The 16369-nt window shown below is 37.1% G+C and overlaps 3 protein-coding genes across 5 annotated transcripts; 2 read left to right on the top strand and 1 right to left on the bottom strand.

Annotated features, from left to right (window-relative positions):
- The first annotated feature begins 7114 nt into the window (after window positions 1-7114).
- On the top strand, window positions 7115-7725 carry LOC149925497 (uncharacterized). The gene is made up of 2 exons (XM_090161765.1): window positions 7115-7122; window positions 7173-7725. Exons 1-2 carry the CDS (start codon window positions 7115-7117, stop codon window positions 7723-7725), a joined length of 561 nt encoding a protein of 186 aa, XP_090017891.1.
- A 1883-nt stretch (window positions 7726-9608) lies between these two features.
- Rev1 (Rev1 DNA directed polymerase) lies at window positions 9609-13876 on the top strand. Of its 2 annotated transcripts, XM_090160912.1 has the most exons (12): window positions 9609-9702; window positions 9779-9911; window positions 9982-11069; window positions 11128-11246; window positions 11318-11472; window positions 11545-11664; window positions 11725-11945; window positions 12035-12310; window positions 12377-12709; window positions 12765-13131; window positions 13584-13686; window positions 13751-13876. In XM_090160912.1, exons 1-12 carry the CDS (start codon window positions 9643-9645, stop codon window positions 13866-13868), a joined length of 3093 nt encoding a protein of 1030 aa, XP_090017038.1. In that variant the 5' UTR covers window positions 9609-9642; the 3' UTR covers window positions 13869-13876. The 2 variants fall into 2 exon arrangements, with proteins under 2 accessions (XP_090017038.1, XP_090017039.1); XM_090160913.1 differs by lacking the exons at window positions 9609-9702; window positions 9779-9911 and having other exon boundaries at window positions 10073-10269; window positions 10494-11069.
- Window positions 13877-14000: 124 nt separating this feature from the next.
- Window positions 14001-16363, bottom strand: Atg8a (GABA type A receptor-associated protein autophagy-related 8a). 2 transcript variants are annotated; one of them, XM_090159773.1, is made up of 5 exons: window positions 16139-16363; window positions 15814-15917; window positions 15641-15746; window positions 15375-15572; window positions 14001-14730 (listed from the first exon to the last, which is right to left on the bottom strand). In XM_090159773.1, exons 3-5 carry the CDS (start codon window positions 15728-15730, stop codon window positions 14665-14667), a joined length of 354 nt encoding a protein of 117 aa, XP_090015899.1. In that variant the 5' UTR covers window positions 15731-15746; window positions 15814-15917; window positions 16139-16363; the 3' UTR covers window positions 14001-14664. The 2 variants fall into 2 exon arrangements, with proteins under 2 accessions (XP_090015899.1, XP_090015900.1); XM_090159774.1 differs by having other exon boundaries at window positions 16171-16363.
- Window positions 16364-16369: the final 6 nt, after the last annotated feature.

Genomic DNA, 16369 nt, shown 5'->3' with positions numbered 1-16369 from the left:
TTTATATTTCCTTTGTTTTGGTTTTCCTCTCACCACCGCAAACTAACTTTTTAGCTGATCTCCTCTCATCGCATTTCACTAATTAAATTAACCACGCTCACACTCCAAATATATTCTTTGAAATTTTTTATTTCCACGCACTCTACTCTCACTTAAATTCATAGCTTGGAAACTCATCTCACGCTATTCTCCATTGGAAGCTTAGCGCATCTCACCTCCTCTCAATTGCTCCCACTGATCTCACAGTGAGAGGAGAGTGCCCATCACTGCCTTCAGGGAAGGAAACTGTATTACGTCACGTTAGCAATCTGAAAATTATTTAGTAACTGAACGCAGCCTGTGTTGTAGGATCTTGTTGCGGCGTCTGTAGTTAGCCTTTCTCCATGCTGCGACATCACGTGACCGTTAATCAACGAAATAATCAAACGATGACTTCGTTGATTAAACGTCAAAACCGGATACGCGAAAAATCGTACAGCAGAGAAAACCATAGAAATCTCATAGGTAACTAGAATGCTGCCGTGTAACTGGCAAATGGACCAAACGGTTAGGTCATTTGCTTGATGTCTTTCTTGTAGCGTGGGAAGGAACTGTCGGCGATCGTCAGCCGAGACATCGCGCAGCTGAGGGACAAGCTTAGTAAGCCTATTTAACGATTTGTTTATGAGGGTAATGTCCTTCTTGAAATGTGGGGACCAAATTGGTGACGCGAAGTCCAGTAGTGGAAGGATAAAGGTTTTGAAGAGAGTCTTGATCAGTTTCGGCTTGGCAGTCGAGCGCTCTACCACAGAACCACCGATAGCTGCTTAATTTCACTGAAATTAAGACACGCATCGTAAGCATAATAGGTAATAAAGTCTTTTTTTATTAAGGAATTTATGAAGGCCTAATCTGGTTTTTTTACGAATGAAATTTTAAAGGTTAAATCTTGTTTTAGCGCAGTCAGCCGAGATAAGAGGGTTAAAGGGTAGACCCTGTGGGTGGTCTACTTTGTTAGTTTTTTGTTATTTATTTACGGGTATTATGAACGACCTATATATAGTTGTGTTAATTCAAAGACGATAATTTAACGTTTATTGCTTTAAGAGCTGGCGGTTAGTCAAGTGGCTCTCTGTGCTTTGTTGATGGTAAGGTTTTTGCTTCTTGTAAATATATTTGGTGTGGATATTTGGATATCTACGATTTCTAACGCAGTCAATGATTTCCTGGGTGTGATATTGGAAATTGGACGGCATTGGTCTTTTTCATGCGGTATGTGTCACAACGTCAACTGGAAGTCTACGAGTGTTGAAATAAAATGAGCGTTAAAGATGCGGCAAGTATTTCGTAAGCAAGAAAAATACAATTACCATCTGTAGATATTTCTTTCATTAAAATTTGCTTAGTATTATATTCAACTGATAAACATGTACTGTAAAAAGGGTTAAATTCAATTGTGCATTGTTTTAGTAAGTCTAACTCGCTGTTGTAACTACTTAATTTATAATATTCTGAATAAATTAAACGCGATTGTTTCGTCTCAATTATTTAAATTAAAATTAAAATTTTACACCGGGCAGGGTTTGAACCGAGAATACGTTTTTCGTAAATAACTCTGAATTGCGGAGATATCTTTGGGGGTCGTGTCGAGAAATTATTACCACTAGGGACCATTCTTCCGAGGAGAGGTATATTTTGGCTTGCCAACTTGTTGTTTCCCCCTTACTTAGCGACATGTTTTGGTATCCCGCAATTAGCGACATTTATTGGTATCCCGCAGTTATCGACATTTATTGGTATCCCGCAGTAAGCGACATTTATTGGTATCCCGCAGTTAGCGACATTTATTGGTATCCCGCACTTAACGGGGGTTTTTGGTTCTCCCTGTACTAGCGACATATTTTGGGATCCCGCAGTTAGCAACACTTATTGGTATCCCGCACTTAGCGGGGGTTTTTGTTTCACCCCGTACTTAGCGGCACTTATTGGTGCGCCCCCTCTTTTTTCCTCAAATGGCGTTGAGAGAAGGGGCCCCTTCTCACTACTTAGGGCCCCGCACTCTCTAATGCCGGGCCTGAGGGGGGAAGTTGGACTTCACTTCACGCAAATTTTCACCCACTGGCTTTCTGAATCTAACTATCGGTCGATTTAACGTCTTGAGTTAGCTTTCTTGATATTCGGTCTATGCCTGCTCTTCTTTGAAATGTTCTGTTAAATTTCGTGTCGCTACTCACACTACATAGGAATCGTTATGTGTATCTAAAATGTACCTATTATCTAGATACAGATATTTTTACCTTTAGATAAAATCACTTTTTACTGGGTACTATATTTTAAGATAATAGGTGTTCGAGGAAATATCCGATATGCAAATATAACTCTCGAAAACGTATGAGAAGATAAACAGTATAGCACGTTTAGATAATTATAGCTGAACTAGATAAAAGTAATTAATAATGTTAATTTACTTTCTATGACTCGTGAAAATAGAAGCTACAACTTTGAAGCACCTATAGAAGATTAACAGAGATTGATTAATTTAAAAAATAAAAAAATTACTGATGTCACCATAGAAATCGGATAACAAACTAGAACGCTTAATCGAACGGCTGGCAGACCACCGATTAGATTCTTGGCTAAAACGACAGTAACACCATCTACACCGCGCGCACGAAGCTTATTTTAACTAGTGATCAGGTCTACCATGGATGTACCAATGAACTGCGTTCATTAATACATCCATGGGTCTACTATGTGAATAACGTAGGCACTAACCATTTACAGGTGTTGTTGATTCATTAGTGGTGTTTTCCACTTTCTTTAACGGATTTGGCTGTAAGTACAAAGCAAGATGTGGTTTACGGATTCAACTTTTTCGAAAGGTAAATACAGCATTTCTTTGTTATTTTACGAGATGATAGATTATCTTTTGAATAATTGTTGTAACTTATCTTTATTATTAAACAAGTCGGTCAAGACCGTAATATTACCTCTCCTCGGAGGGGTTTTGGTCGCCTCACTACACTATAGCTACGCTAAACCAAAACTGTTAAAACGGGTTCGATTCCTACTTAAACGTAAAATAAATAATTTTACACATTTCACAATTAATAAATATCTAAAATAAAATATACTATGAATATAAACAAGCGTCGGTGGCTCATTGGTAGAGCACTCATCTGCCATGCAGATGGATCCGGGTTCAAAACCCGTCCGATGCGATCGCAAATTGATAATAGGACGTATACCGTCAACATTTGGTGGACGTTGAGACGTTTATCGTAACCCTCAGCATACGGTCCGTCCGAAAAGTCAATACATAGACGTTGGAGAGTAGATCGCAAACGAAACACCAACCACACAAACATTACAAAAACACAACACTTCACAAGTGCACAATACACATCCACATTACAATCGCAACATCTCGAAAAACACTACCAAGTCACAACTGTCTTGACAGTGAGCGTTGACGAACTAAACACCAAAAAACCCGAAACGAAAATATTATCCGTTAACGCTCACCATCACGGCAGTTTTCCAACAATTTAGAACACAGACAAGGTGATTGTATAACCCCTCCTAGGTTACATAGTACCCTCGGAGAGGTAAAAAATAGTTTACCGTATTTAGGGCTAGTTAGGTTTCTCTGTTTGTTTGGGAATTTTACCTTGGTCGCATAGGCCTAACTATTTATAATACTTAAAATTAGATGTACTTTTGTAATAAGGTACTAACCAAGTATATTCTTGCTGGCTCTGAGGCCTACATTTAGCGTTAAAATAATACACAATGTATATACTAATTTAAAGTATTAAATATAGTTTATTATTCGTTTGATTCGCTCGCGTTCTACATGTCGAACAGTTTCATCGGTGTCGTGTTTTCTTTTCAAAGCATTGATACTGATCTTGTGAATTTAATCCTTACGGCAGTAAATATGAACTTAAATTGAAGTGACCCATTATTCCGACTTTCCCATCATTTTATCTCACACAACGTTCACAGTAGCTTCATTTTCAAGAGATTTATTGCATAAATAACGAGAGTTAGCTGGGTGGTAAATTTTAAACGCGGTTACATGAAGAGCGGCGGGCGCGTTTTAAGTCAACGAAGGCGCCAAATTGTAAGACGCGTTTCGGGAGGAAATAAAGATTTTTATAGATTTTTGAAAAACATTTGTAACACTTTCCATGGTCTCTGCGTTGAAAAGCTACGCGATCGTTAACTCAAACACAACATTTTACTTTTAAACACATACTGACGAAACGTTGTCATGAAGTGTCATACTTATGATATTATGTTAATTGTGGTAAAAACAAACTTTGGCGGAATCGGTTGATGGAGTTAAATGGTGGCAACAAGTGATCATAGTTTTCTACACCAATTTTTTACATTTATTGTTTCCATTCTCGTCAAGCCTATTTTTCTAAGACGTTCCTATACAATATTAATTGTTGTTGAGACTCTCTCAATATTCGGAAGGAATGCCAAAAAGCGACATTTTACGTCTTGTAGTTTTTCGCAAATCAAAACCAAAATTGCAACCGACTATAGCTCCTCAACCGTTGGTCGTAGAGTGATGACAGTGACACTTTCGATATTTGAATCGACCACCCTGAATCCGAAAATGTCGGTTTCAGGGGCGTTATTCCATTATTAAAAAAGTTGGCAAAAACGACATCTTGCGTTACCGCCGAAACTATTGTCGCTTTGAAAAAACCGATAACTCCACGTGAAAGAAAATAAAAAAATATTTATAATTGCTTTAGGTTTCATTTTTCTATCGCTTACACGTTTCGAGAAAATTCAAGAAAAATGCAAAAACTCCCTTTGTCGAAGACTTTTGTAACAGACTGTCAAACGTTCAAACCACGAATGCGAAATAGCTAGGCCCTAATGTTCGTAATTGGGTTTATAGCCGTACATACAATACTAACGTAGATATTCACGATAAACAATTACTGTGTACCGGTTTCCCCCTTAATCATTGCGGGTAAAACAACTATTTCTAACAGTAACCTGTGAAAAGATATGTTTTGTTTGAGTAATTACTCCCAAAATATTTAATTAACCATTCTTCATTTTTTATTTAAAAAAACTAGCTTTCTATGATTTGAAAGAAACGCGTTTTCTAGTGCGTTCTTAGCGATTGGAAATTATGGTAAAAAGAAAACTATTTCTAACTATTTCCACTCTCATGGCAGCCTTCTTACTCGTACATCTCACCACAATCTAATCGTGCTTCTAGTCTCATTTCTATTTCTATGGGCGAAATAGAGTGTTAGTTCACCAGTGTGGCGCAGATGGCGTAACTTTCGTTGCCAGCCAAACGAAAAGCATGGGCCAAAGGCAGAGTTTTTTAAAAGTTATAATCGGACCACGCGACAAAATTTCAAAAATCGTTCTAGTTTGTTATCCGATTTCTATGGATGTCACTACTATTCGTAATGTCCATCGATGGCATCGATGTGGTATCGTTGCTCATCGGTGAAATCACACGTGACAAAAATTCCGTACAACTGGTACTGACGTCACGATGCACCTCTGAAAAATCGCAATCGGTTTTTAACATTTTCCAGCGACTCAACGCACCCCATGGTCTTGCCTTAAAATATTTTAATACAAGGAACTTTCTTGTTCACTTGACGCAAATGGCAAATACCATTGGCAAAATAATAATACCACCAGTGATGGTAAGTCGAGGGAAATTTCCCAGATCTAGGGAAATGTTTACCCCTAAAAATCCAAAAAGGGAAAAGGGAAATCAGACTAAAAATTTGCGAAATCTAGGGAAATTCGACGTAGGGTGATTTTAAAGTGAAGCTACTAATCTAAATAATCACAATATTTAAAATAATTGATTTAATTTTATGAAAATATTAAAAGAGAGTAATTTTAGCAAGAAAGCTTAATGTTTTCTATTAACCTGTCCGCCCTGCAATTTTGCTTTCCACTTTTTCGGTTTATTATCGAGGACTCATCTGCTCCTCGGAATGGTGACTGTGGTCGCGTGCAGTGTGAGAAATTATATAACCAATTACAATTAATCTAATAATTTCTAGTTTCTAGTCATCTAACTCTGTTGATTAAACTAATGGGGAAAAGTAAAAAAATAATTATTTTGTGTAATAACGTACTGTTTTTCAGCTAATTATTATATTACATATAAAGCAATGAAATGTATTAAGATAAATTTGGGGCGTATAGTTTAATATTGAAAGGCCTAAATTCAGCTAAGGCACCTGGCCCTGATAACATTCACCCTAATCTTTTAAAACGTACTGCAACCAATATTGCCGGCCCTTTGACGTACATATTCAACTTAAAGGCCGAGAACAGAGATTCCATTTTCTCGTGCGCGAATTTAGACCCCCACAAAATTGAGTGACAGCGTCGACAGCTTGACCGACGGCTCTGACTGTTTTTGAATAGAATATATACAATGAGCATCAAAAAAAGAGGTAAGCTACAATACATGGAATTGTCCAGGCGGTCACTCAAGCTGTCACTTAAGTTGTCAGAGATGCCAATCAGTTGTCACTCGTTAAAAAATTAAGTACAGGATAAGAGTGGTGGAAATTCGCTCTCGGTCTTTAAGTTTGAGCACGGGTCTTGTTCCCGAGGACTGCCGCACGCCCTACGTCACTCCTATCCCAAAGAAAGGGGAACCAACCAAACCGCAAAATTACCGGCCCATCAGTCCCGATCTTACTTGTCAGGTGGTCTAACTCCTAGAATCACTCGTCAAAGACTTTCTACTGCAAAACCTGATGGCTTCGTCATTCTTCTCGAAAAATCAACATGGCTTTCTACCCAAACGGTCTTGTACCACGAACCTTTTGGAAGCATCAAACTCCTGGACCTCTGCCCTAGAATCTGGGCACACCGTTGACGTGATTTACCTCGACATACAGATGGCCTTCGATACCGTCCCCCATCACCAACTTTTCCGGAGTCTCCAGGCAGCGGATATCTCAGGCTACCCCCTTCGCTGGATACAGGCCTTCCTGACCCAACGTTCTCAACGGGCTGTCCTCTTCTCGTCCTGTTACCAGTGGGGTGCCGCAGGGCTCGGTATTGGCCCCCCTGCTCTTTGCCATTTACGTCAATAGTCTACCAGCTTCTGTCCACCATGCCCTAGTGAGTTTATTCGCAGACGACACAAAACTAATCCACGTACTCTCGACCAGCACATCCCACGTTGAACTCCAGTCTGACCTATCCAGGGTAGAAGCCTGGGCAACTGAGGCTGGCCTCTCGTTCAATGCAGCCAAATCAAACGTTCTCCATCTTGGCAGAAACAACTCTCGTCACATTTACTATCTGGGGGGCCAAGCCATACCACCAACGAGCTGCATCCGAGATCCTGGAGTTCACATTGATGAGAAGCTGTCCTTCTCCGATCACTGCCGCACTGTGGCCAAAAAGATAAACATGTTTACTGGCATGACCCGGAGGACTTTTCACTTCAAGTCCCCGAAACTGATCAAGACTCTCTTCAAAACCTTTATCCTTCCACTACTGGACTTCGCGTCACCAATTTGGTCCCCACATTTCAAGAAGGACATTACCCTCATAAACAAATCGTTAAATAGGCTCACTAAGCTTGTCCCTCAGCTGCGCGATGTCTCGGCTGACGATCGCCGACAGTTCCTTCCCACGCTACAAGAAAGACATCAAGCAAATGACCTAACCGAACTATTCTCGATTGTGTCAGGCTCCAGTTTCCTTCATGAAGGATAATTTTTTGAGCGCCCACATTTGACTTCCACCCACGGACACAACAAAAAACTATTCCTACCTCGCGTTAACACTTCTTACCGCCAGCGCCATTTTACACACCGCACCCTCTCCATTTGGAATTCCCTCCCTCACGACTTAGTGTCTCTACCCTCAAAACATTCCTTCGCCTGTACCCTACGCTTCTATCTTACCCCCTCCCATAGAAATCTCATAGGTAACTAGAATGCTGCCGCCTACGGCCGAGCTTGACGCCAGTTCGCCTTGAACCTTCAGCCAATGAGAGGCCGTAGAGTGGTTCCGCCAAGGAGGATAATAATACTCCTTGGATCCGCTACTCTCGCGGGAGATAGGTCACGTCATTCTCTCTGGTGACATTAAATTCTTGGCAGAACCACTCTTTGAGCTCTGATTGGCTGAGATCTGGCAATCGTCTGCCACGGCGTTTGGCCCATTTGCCAGTTACACGGCAGCATTCTAGTTACCTATGAGATTTCTATGCCCTCTCCTGTGCTTAACGTTTTACTGTATTCATATTGTTTGTATTCTCTGTAACCAAATATTTTTGAGTGCCTACATGGAGGAATAGTAGAGGAGGGGAAAGGAAAGAAGGCGCTAAATCCGATAGCGTAGTGCCAGTTCGAGGCGGGGGGGGGGGGAAGTCTAGGTAGACTTTTTAAAGAATTCAAACCCTAACCGGTAGATCGCGCCATGATCGCCCTGCCTTTGTTGGAATGTATGAATAGATAAAAGTCTACCTCGACATACCTCCCCGTTTCTACATCCCCCTTTACGTGATTTCTGAAGAGGAATGTCAGTGCTTATCCCAATCAGAACTGTCAATACCACTCCAGGGCTATTCCTCTATGGTGCCTATAAGCAGCAAGTGGCAGCTTTGGTGCGTAAATAAAGAAAGAAAGAATTGGTTACCTAGAAGGCGCTATGTATTAACTTGGAGGAGAGAAGTTGACTGGAGGGGAAAAGAGGGTGGGAAGTCTGTAAGCTCAACGTTACCCAGAATCCTTTGTTCCGCGGTAGGGGCGCCTTAGTGTCGCCCTCATTCGGGTTTTTATTGAAATACAATTGTAAATATTCGCCATGCTTTAGTTTTGAAGCTTGGAGTAGTTTAGAATTAATTTTTTATTTCCCATTGTATTAGTTCTTTTTATAATGGATTGTTTTAGTTTAAATTTTTTTGGATACCAACATGATCACACATATATCAAATTTTCCAAAATTATTAAAAAAAAATAAAGGTAAATTTTGTTCTATTATCTAATATTGTACTATAAACCAAGGCCTAACAAGTTTTTTTCTCTTTTATAAATTAAAATTATTAATTGAATCACATTTGCAATTTTTATAACAGCAGTACTTTTTCAGTATGAACAATTCTAACTATGTCAATGGCTAAACTATATAATACCGTCTATAAAACATAATTTTGATTGTTACAAATTTGCCATTCAAACCTCTAAGTTCAAACTTTTAACGGTTTGTTCGGCCTTGGTAAGTTGGTTCTATAAAATCAAGATCAAATATTCACAACACCCTTGGAAATAACTCTCTTTTTCGTCGCTAGAGTAAGGTAAAACGTAGGCCCCTACCAAAAACGCAGTGCATGCTGGGAGGGCTTAGGCCGAATTGATGGGGGAAGAGACTCAATGCTACAGATATGGGAATTTCCCCTCCAGTCAACTTCTCTACTCCAAGGTATTAAATATCACTTTCTGAAGGCTAATAAAGAAACTAGGAAACATTTTGGTCAAAAAGGGAAATTTTAAGTCCCTGTGAGGGAAATTTCAATTTGGCAACTTGACATCACTGAATACCACTTGGTTTTGGCGGGACAGTCATTAATTGATATATATTTTGTGTATGTAGACATTATACAAGAGGTAGAGGAACTAAATTATTAAGATGGCTGTGAAGGCTTGGAAACATAAATTGAATTTAAATCCAACAGGATTTGAACAATGGGTATGTCACTCCTCCAAATTCTAGTTTTCATTTTTAAGTTAACACTCCTGGAAGTTTTATTTCCCTTTAATTGCAGGGTGGATATATGGAAGCCAAAAAACAAAAGCTCAATGAACAGTTTGATATTCAGGCTGATAGTGATGAAAATTTAACATCTGTGAAGTCCCAAATATTCAGTGGTGTTTCAATATTTGTAAATGGCTTTACAGGTCTGTTTGAAGGCAGCAGTATTTATCATTCCTTTTTTCTGTTACATTATTGCATTCCTTCAATTTCCAGTACCGAGTGCTGAGGATCTGAAAATGCTGATGCTAGAACATGGTGGAAAGTACCACGCTTATTATTCCAATTCTAAAACCACTCATATTGTTGCCACAAATCTCCCACATTTCAAAATTAAGAAGCTCAAAGATGAGAAAGTAGTGAGACCTGATTGGATTGTAGACAGCATAGCCAAAGGAACCCTTTTACCGTGCTCAGATTACCAACTGTACACGGGAACAGCAAATTATGACAGAGGCCAAAAAAAACTTGATTTTGAGTCAAAAAACAGTATCAGCACAGCTAGTAAGCCAAACGGTATTTCTTTTTCAATACATGATGATTCCAGTGTTGGCATCACTAGCTCTGCAGTAGACCCACTGGAAGAAAGTGATATATCAAATAATAATACGGAATTAAATACATCAAATAATGAAGATACTACTGCAAATGAAGTGCTTGAAATGCCAAGCACTAGTGGTGAAAACTTTAATAGTATATGTTTAGAGCCTGAAGTTTTTGACCTTAAGACAGATACATTAGTACCAAACACGAATGGTGGAAAAGTTGTGAAAGCCGGACAGCCAAATTTTTTATTGGAGTATTACAGTCGGTCAAGGCTTCATCACATATCGACAGCTGCGGCGGACTTCAAAGACTATGTTAAAATGATCCACAATAACCACAATGGTGTCTTCCCTGGCAGAGACTTATTTATGGTTTGGAAGGCCCAGAATAAAAGTTTTGAACTTGCTGGACATTTTGCATTAACAGAAAAGCAGAAAGTAATAATGCATCTGGATATGGATTGTTTTTTCGTGTCTGTGGCTCTCAGAAATCATCCAGAACTCCTTGGTAAACCAGTAGCTGTGACTCATGCTAAGAGTAATAACGTACCGCTGAGAACAGGCGCAAATGCTCAATTTGAACATAATTTCTACAAAAATAAACATCAGAAAAATTCCAAAACTAAAGACAATAGCGAAAACCTTGTTGAAACAGATGATTTTGATGATGAAACTGACAAATTATCAAATGATGAACCTCGTAATATTGGCTCGAGATCTGAAGTAGCTAGTTGCAGTTACGAAGCAAGACAATGCGGGGTTAGTTTTTTTTTAATTTTTAAAAATATTCAATAATTATTAAATAATACTTTTAAAGGTTAAAAATGGCATGTATATTGGGGAAGCCTTCCAACGATGTCCCAATCTCCAACTCGTTCCTTACGACTTTGAAGGATATAATGAAGTGTCTCAAGCGCTTTACAATCTTGTTGCGAGGTACATGAATGATTACCATTTATGACTCTTCATAAGTATTTCTAATTAGCGTGTTATTTGTTTATGTATAGCTTGACACTTGAAATTGAAGCCGTTAGTTGTGATGAGATGTTCATAGATTGCAGCGAAGTGTTGAAAGCTACAAACGGAAGCCCATTAGAATTGGCTGCATTTCTAAGGGAAGAAATTAAAAATAAATCTGGTTGCACTGCATCCGCTGGAATAGGTTTGTTCTTAATTTAATTCTTTGTTTTCTGTTAATATCTGAATTGAATGCGTGTGATCCTCTTATTTTCAGGAAGTTGTATCCTAGTTGCGCGATTAGCTACCAGAAATGCCAAACCAAATGGTCAATTCATGGTAACACCCCAAGAAGAATCTTCTTTCATGAAAAAACAACTAGTAAAGAATTTACCTGGTAAGCTAAAATCAATTATAAGATCTTTTACTGAAAATTAAAGCAACCATTTTATTTCAGGTGTTGGTTACGCAACACAAAGTCGCTTAGAGGCATTAAACGTAGTTACATGTGAGGATTTGCAAGCTGTTTCATTGAGCACTTTGCAGAAAGAGTTCGGGCCTAAAACTGGTAAAACTTTATTTGACCATTGCCGAGGAAAAGATGATAGAGTTGTTAAAAGTGAAAAAGTAAGGAAATCAGTTTCTGCAGAGATCAACTACGGAATGCGATTTGAAAAAGTATTTTTACTATAAATGCTGGTCTAATTAAGTACCTCTAAGATTTTGAATTCAAGCTAAATAGAAAATTGTACGCATTGTTCGACTAGTCAGAAGAACCTCAAGTATTTCTAAAGGAGTTAGCTGAAGAAGTTTCTAAAAGACTACAAAAGATAAATGCCAAAGGAAAGCTGATTACTCTGAAAGTAAAAGTCCGTAGCAAAGATGCGCCCTTGGAAACTGCCAAATTTATGGGTCACGGAATCTGCGATAATGTGGCCAAATCTGTCACAGTTCATCTTCCAACTGACAATGCCGAACTTATAGGAAGGGAAGCAGTCAGTTGTCTGAAACAAATGAAACTTCCTCATCAGGATATCAGAGGGGTAATTATTATTTATTTCAACGTTGTCAAGATGAGACTGATTTATTTTTTATTCTATATTTTTCAGATGGGAATTCAAGTTAGCAGACTTATGACGGTTGATGCTACGAAGAAACAACAGAACAAAACTCTATTCCACTACATTAAAAACGCTGCTTCTACTTCAACAGGAAATACCGCTGATCTAAGCAATAAAAAAGAACGGGAATTGTTATCTGTAAAACAAGGTACTTGTGAACCTGAAATTGTCGAAAACAAGCCAGAGGATAAACAATCTGTTAAACCAACAACCAAGACATTGTTTAGTTACATGAGGAATGATGCCAATGATGCTAATAACAAAGTTACAGTCATCGGCAGTATGGTTCCACTTGTTCAAGAAGAGATTTCGGCAGATCAGGTAGTTTTGTTGCATGTAAGTCTATTTAAAGTTTTTAATTTTTGGGCTTTTTCAGATTGATGAAAGCTTCCTCAATGCCCTGCCTGAAGATATCCGGCTAGAAGTATTAGCTACACACCGGCCTCCAAAGAAAGAAGCCAAGATTAATAGTTTATTCAAAACCAAAAAGGCCCCCCAAACAAGAAAGGTTTCTCCTAAGAAATCACCTACGAAAATGAGATCTCTTAAGTTAACTTCTAAAACAATATCTCCTTCAAAGAACCCTACTACTTTAATTAGTAATTTTATGATGAGTAAAACTGAATCTACATCAGCAACATTCAATAAAGGAAATAGTAGCAAAACCCCAAAAGCCAGTCTTTGTGGAGAGACTGACCTCAGCGCCCAAAGGAAACTCATTGCGGAATGGGTAAAATTTTCAGGTAATTCATTATTTTTCAAAGAAATAATTTGGGTTTTCCTAGAGATGTGTGAAAACTCGAGTTTGAGTCGAGTACTGGTACTCAAAACGGCTGTACCGGAGTCCTTCACTAAGGCCTAGAAATTAATTGAACTGGACTGAATTTAGGGATGAAGGTTTCCTTAAAAAAATTTTAAGTTGGCAATTAAATTAATAGTTTTAAAAAAAATAATAATTTTAATCTTATCATTTAGTAATTATTTAAAAAAATTAAAACTTAGGGATAAATTTAGGACCTGAGTGGGAATCTAAACCATTTTTCAGGACCATCTTAACAAAATAACTTGACAGTCTTAATTTGCAGGACTCGAATGAAACCAATTTTAAAGGATCTCAGAACTCAACTTGAAACACACAAAAAACACACCCCTTGTTTTTTCTTTATTATAAATTAATTCAATGGTTATTTTTCAGAACCTGTTGATGATGACATAAACACTTTCCTTGGTTTCATGTTGAATTTACTTGACAATCATGATCTAGAACATTTAGATTTGGTCATAAAATGTTTGCACAGGTACAAAAGGCAAATGAGAAATTATAAGAATAAGTTAAATTACTTAAATTGTTATTACCAATAGAAATATAAAGAAGGAAGAGAAAGATAGCTGGAAGGTTGCGTATATGGCTATTATACAAGAAGTACAAAAAGACATGAAACTTAACTACGACTGTAAACTTAAAGTTGAAATGTTTTAAATAAAGCGTATTTTAGTAAAAAGTTTTATTGAACTAATTTCTTCAGCAAACATGCATTAATTTTAAACCAACAATTTGACAAAGTACCCCAATAAACAATGCTCTAAAGTAACTTAAATGAAAGATAAAATGTAATATATATTATTCATTTTATTCCACAATCATTTTGATACATTATACTGATTGAATAAAATGGTGAAGTCAAAAGTATCATACATTCATAACAAAAAAATTAATGTAATTATAGATAAAAATTGAAGAAAAACAAAAGCAGAGTGCAAAATTTTATTTTATGTATAAAATATGGCTGTTGGTGTATGAAATAAGCCAAACATAATTTTTCAAATATAATTTTGCACTATAATCATGTTTTCCAACTTTTTCTATCAAGATTAAAACTCAACTAACAATGTACTTGAAATTTTACATTTTTTAAACTAACAAATTAAATCTAACAAAAGAGAGGAAAAAAGGATATTTACACAAGGTATTTCTCATGTACATTTGAATTTGCATTTTGGTTTTAATATATTTTTTTAAAGACTGGCCAATTTTTTAAGGTAATCTAAAAGAAATGCAGTTTCTGTAATAGAATTGAAACTTTTTGGGTAAGCTATAACGAAAAAATGAAATCCCTCAGCCCAAAAATTTGTAATGCCAATTATTTAAATTCCACACATAGTTACGGTCATACATGTACATTTTTTATGTCATGTTCAAAGTGGAAACATCGGTGAAAGCTTTAAAAAAATCTCCCCCCAAGCTATCTCATCTGAATGCCCTACAAATAACCAAATTAAGCTCCGTATACGCTTTCATCACTGTAGGCTATGTACAAAAAGAAATCTTCCTCGTGATGCTCCTTAAAAAATAATTATAAACAAATTGAAATTAGTTCTATATCATAAATTAATCAACAGAAAATATGTGACCTATACAATGGGATGGTAATACTATTGAGGTCAAAACATAAGGCAAAGAATATTTATAGATCATGGCTGCGTTCAGTAACTCACAAATTCATAAAATTTATGATTATCGTCATGCCAGAGGTTTTAAATTTTCAATATTTTTCTTGGATGCCCCGAAGATGATATCGTAAAGTTTTTTTTCTGATGGCAATTACGATTTCAATTCAAACAGTTGTTCTATAGTTTTACTTCGCGTATGATTTATCACTTTTTCCATTATTCGATGGATCTATTGGCTAGAGCAGCGGTTCCCAATTTTTTTTGCTAAAGAACCCTCAACTATCTCCCCAATTCTGGCGGGAACCCCAACTCATTTTGGCTTAACAAATTCTCGGTTCAGCGGAACACCTTTTGGGAACCGCTGGGTTAGAGAAGCCAATAGGAATTATGACCTAATAACCAAAAATACAATAACTTCTTTTTGCTCAGTGAAGAACTTTATTGAGTTACTTAACGCAGCACATTAAATCAAGTGTACCAGAGGAAAATAGCTAGAAGTAGAAGATAGTTTTATAAGGAGGTCATATTGGTGTACCTGATAGAGTGATCCCATTGTAGCACTAGTTGGAGGAATAGCATTGTTAACAAAAAAGAATAGGGCATCTTCGGGTCGGAGATGAATTCTTTTCCTGATTAAGAAGTAGAATTGTCCAACAGTTAAGTCTGATGGGACTAAATACTTCTTTTTGTCCAAATCACCGATTCTGGCTTTAGGTGCTTTTTCTACAATTACCTGTAATAATTGAAAAATGTAAAAAATGCTCAGTGGCAAAATAATATTTGTCTAATTTTATATCTTACTGGAACACGGTCTGGGTACTTTTTCCTGATCTTTTCACCCTCCTCTCTTCTCTTTTCGAAAGGATGTTCTTCTTTATATTGGAACTTCATTCTTTAGTGGCTAACACTATAGTTTTATAACAATTCGAAATCTTAACTAAATAATTTTAAGTATTAAAACCTTTGACCCTTACCAAAACAAGTTGAAAGATAAAAATTTTCACAGCTACTAATCCTATCCGCCTATCACACCAATACCAAACTGCTGGTAGTTCGAAGGTAAACAACTACTTGAAGCCTAATACAAAGAATTTTAATAAAATAAAATATAACTTATATAAGGCGCTTTTTCTAATACTATAGACCGAGGCTACTTAGTACAAAAATCTCAAGTTATGGTAAAACGTAACTAAAACATAAGACTATTGCAGTCTCAAAAAGTAATGTGAAATACAGTACTTTATTAACGTAACTTGTGACGATGACGTCACACACCTGTATTCTTTGTTTAATACTCACTATGAAATTACTTTATGATGATGCAATCTCACCTAGTCGCCGTCGGAGAATGGGGTATTTACGATTTCAGAAAATCACACAAAAAAAAATCAAAATTAAAAACCGAAATCTTTCGTCTTTGTGCTCAGCAGAGAATCAGCCTAGTCTGTCTAGATTAATTTTAAGGAGTACAAATTTTGAAACTTTCAATGTCTTGGACCTGTCCCATCTTTACTCTTTAGAATCTGTGCT

Source organism: Leiobunum rupestre, chromosome 10 (genome assembly GCF_980474605.1).
Source record: "Leiobunum rupestre chromosome 10, qqLeiRupe1.1.hap1, whole genome shotgun sequence".
Taxonomy (NCBI): domain Eukaryota; kingdom Metazoa; phylum Arthropoda; class Arachnida; order Opiliones; family Sclerosomatidae; genus Leiobunum; species Leiobunum rupestre.
The sequence above is the reverse complement of the archived record's forward strand: the minus strand, read 5'-3'. Positions and strand labels throughout refer to the sequence as shown.

Excerpts from the sequence above, each read along its gene's own strand:
- Rev1 (XM_090160912.1), top strand. The coding sequence starts at position 9,643 with ATGGCTGTGAAGGCTTGGAAACATAAATTGAATTTAAATCCAACAGGA. Across the intron at positions 11,247-11,317 it reads CTTTACAATCTTGTTGCGAG|CTTGACACTTGAAATTGAAG; the intron begins GTACATGAATGA and ends GTTTATGTATAG. Across the intron at positions 11,946-12,034 it reads ACGGAATGCGATTTGAAAAA|TCAGAAGAACCTCAAGTATT; the intron begins GTATTTTTACTA and ends TTGTTCGACTAG.
- Atg8a (XM_090159773.1), bottom strand. The coding sequence starts at position 15,730 with ATGAAGTTCCAATATAAAGAAGAACATCCTTTCGAAAAGAGAAGAGAG. Across the intron at positions 15,573-15,640 it reads AGTACCCAGACCGTGTTCCA|GTAATTGTAGAAAAAGCACC; the intron begins GTAAGATATAAA and ends CAATTATTACAG. Across the intron at positions 14,731-15,374 it reads CAATGGGATCACTCTATCAG|GAGCATCACGAGGAAGATTT; the intron begins GTACACCAATAT and ends TTATTTTTTAAG.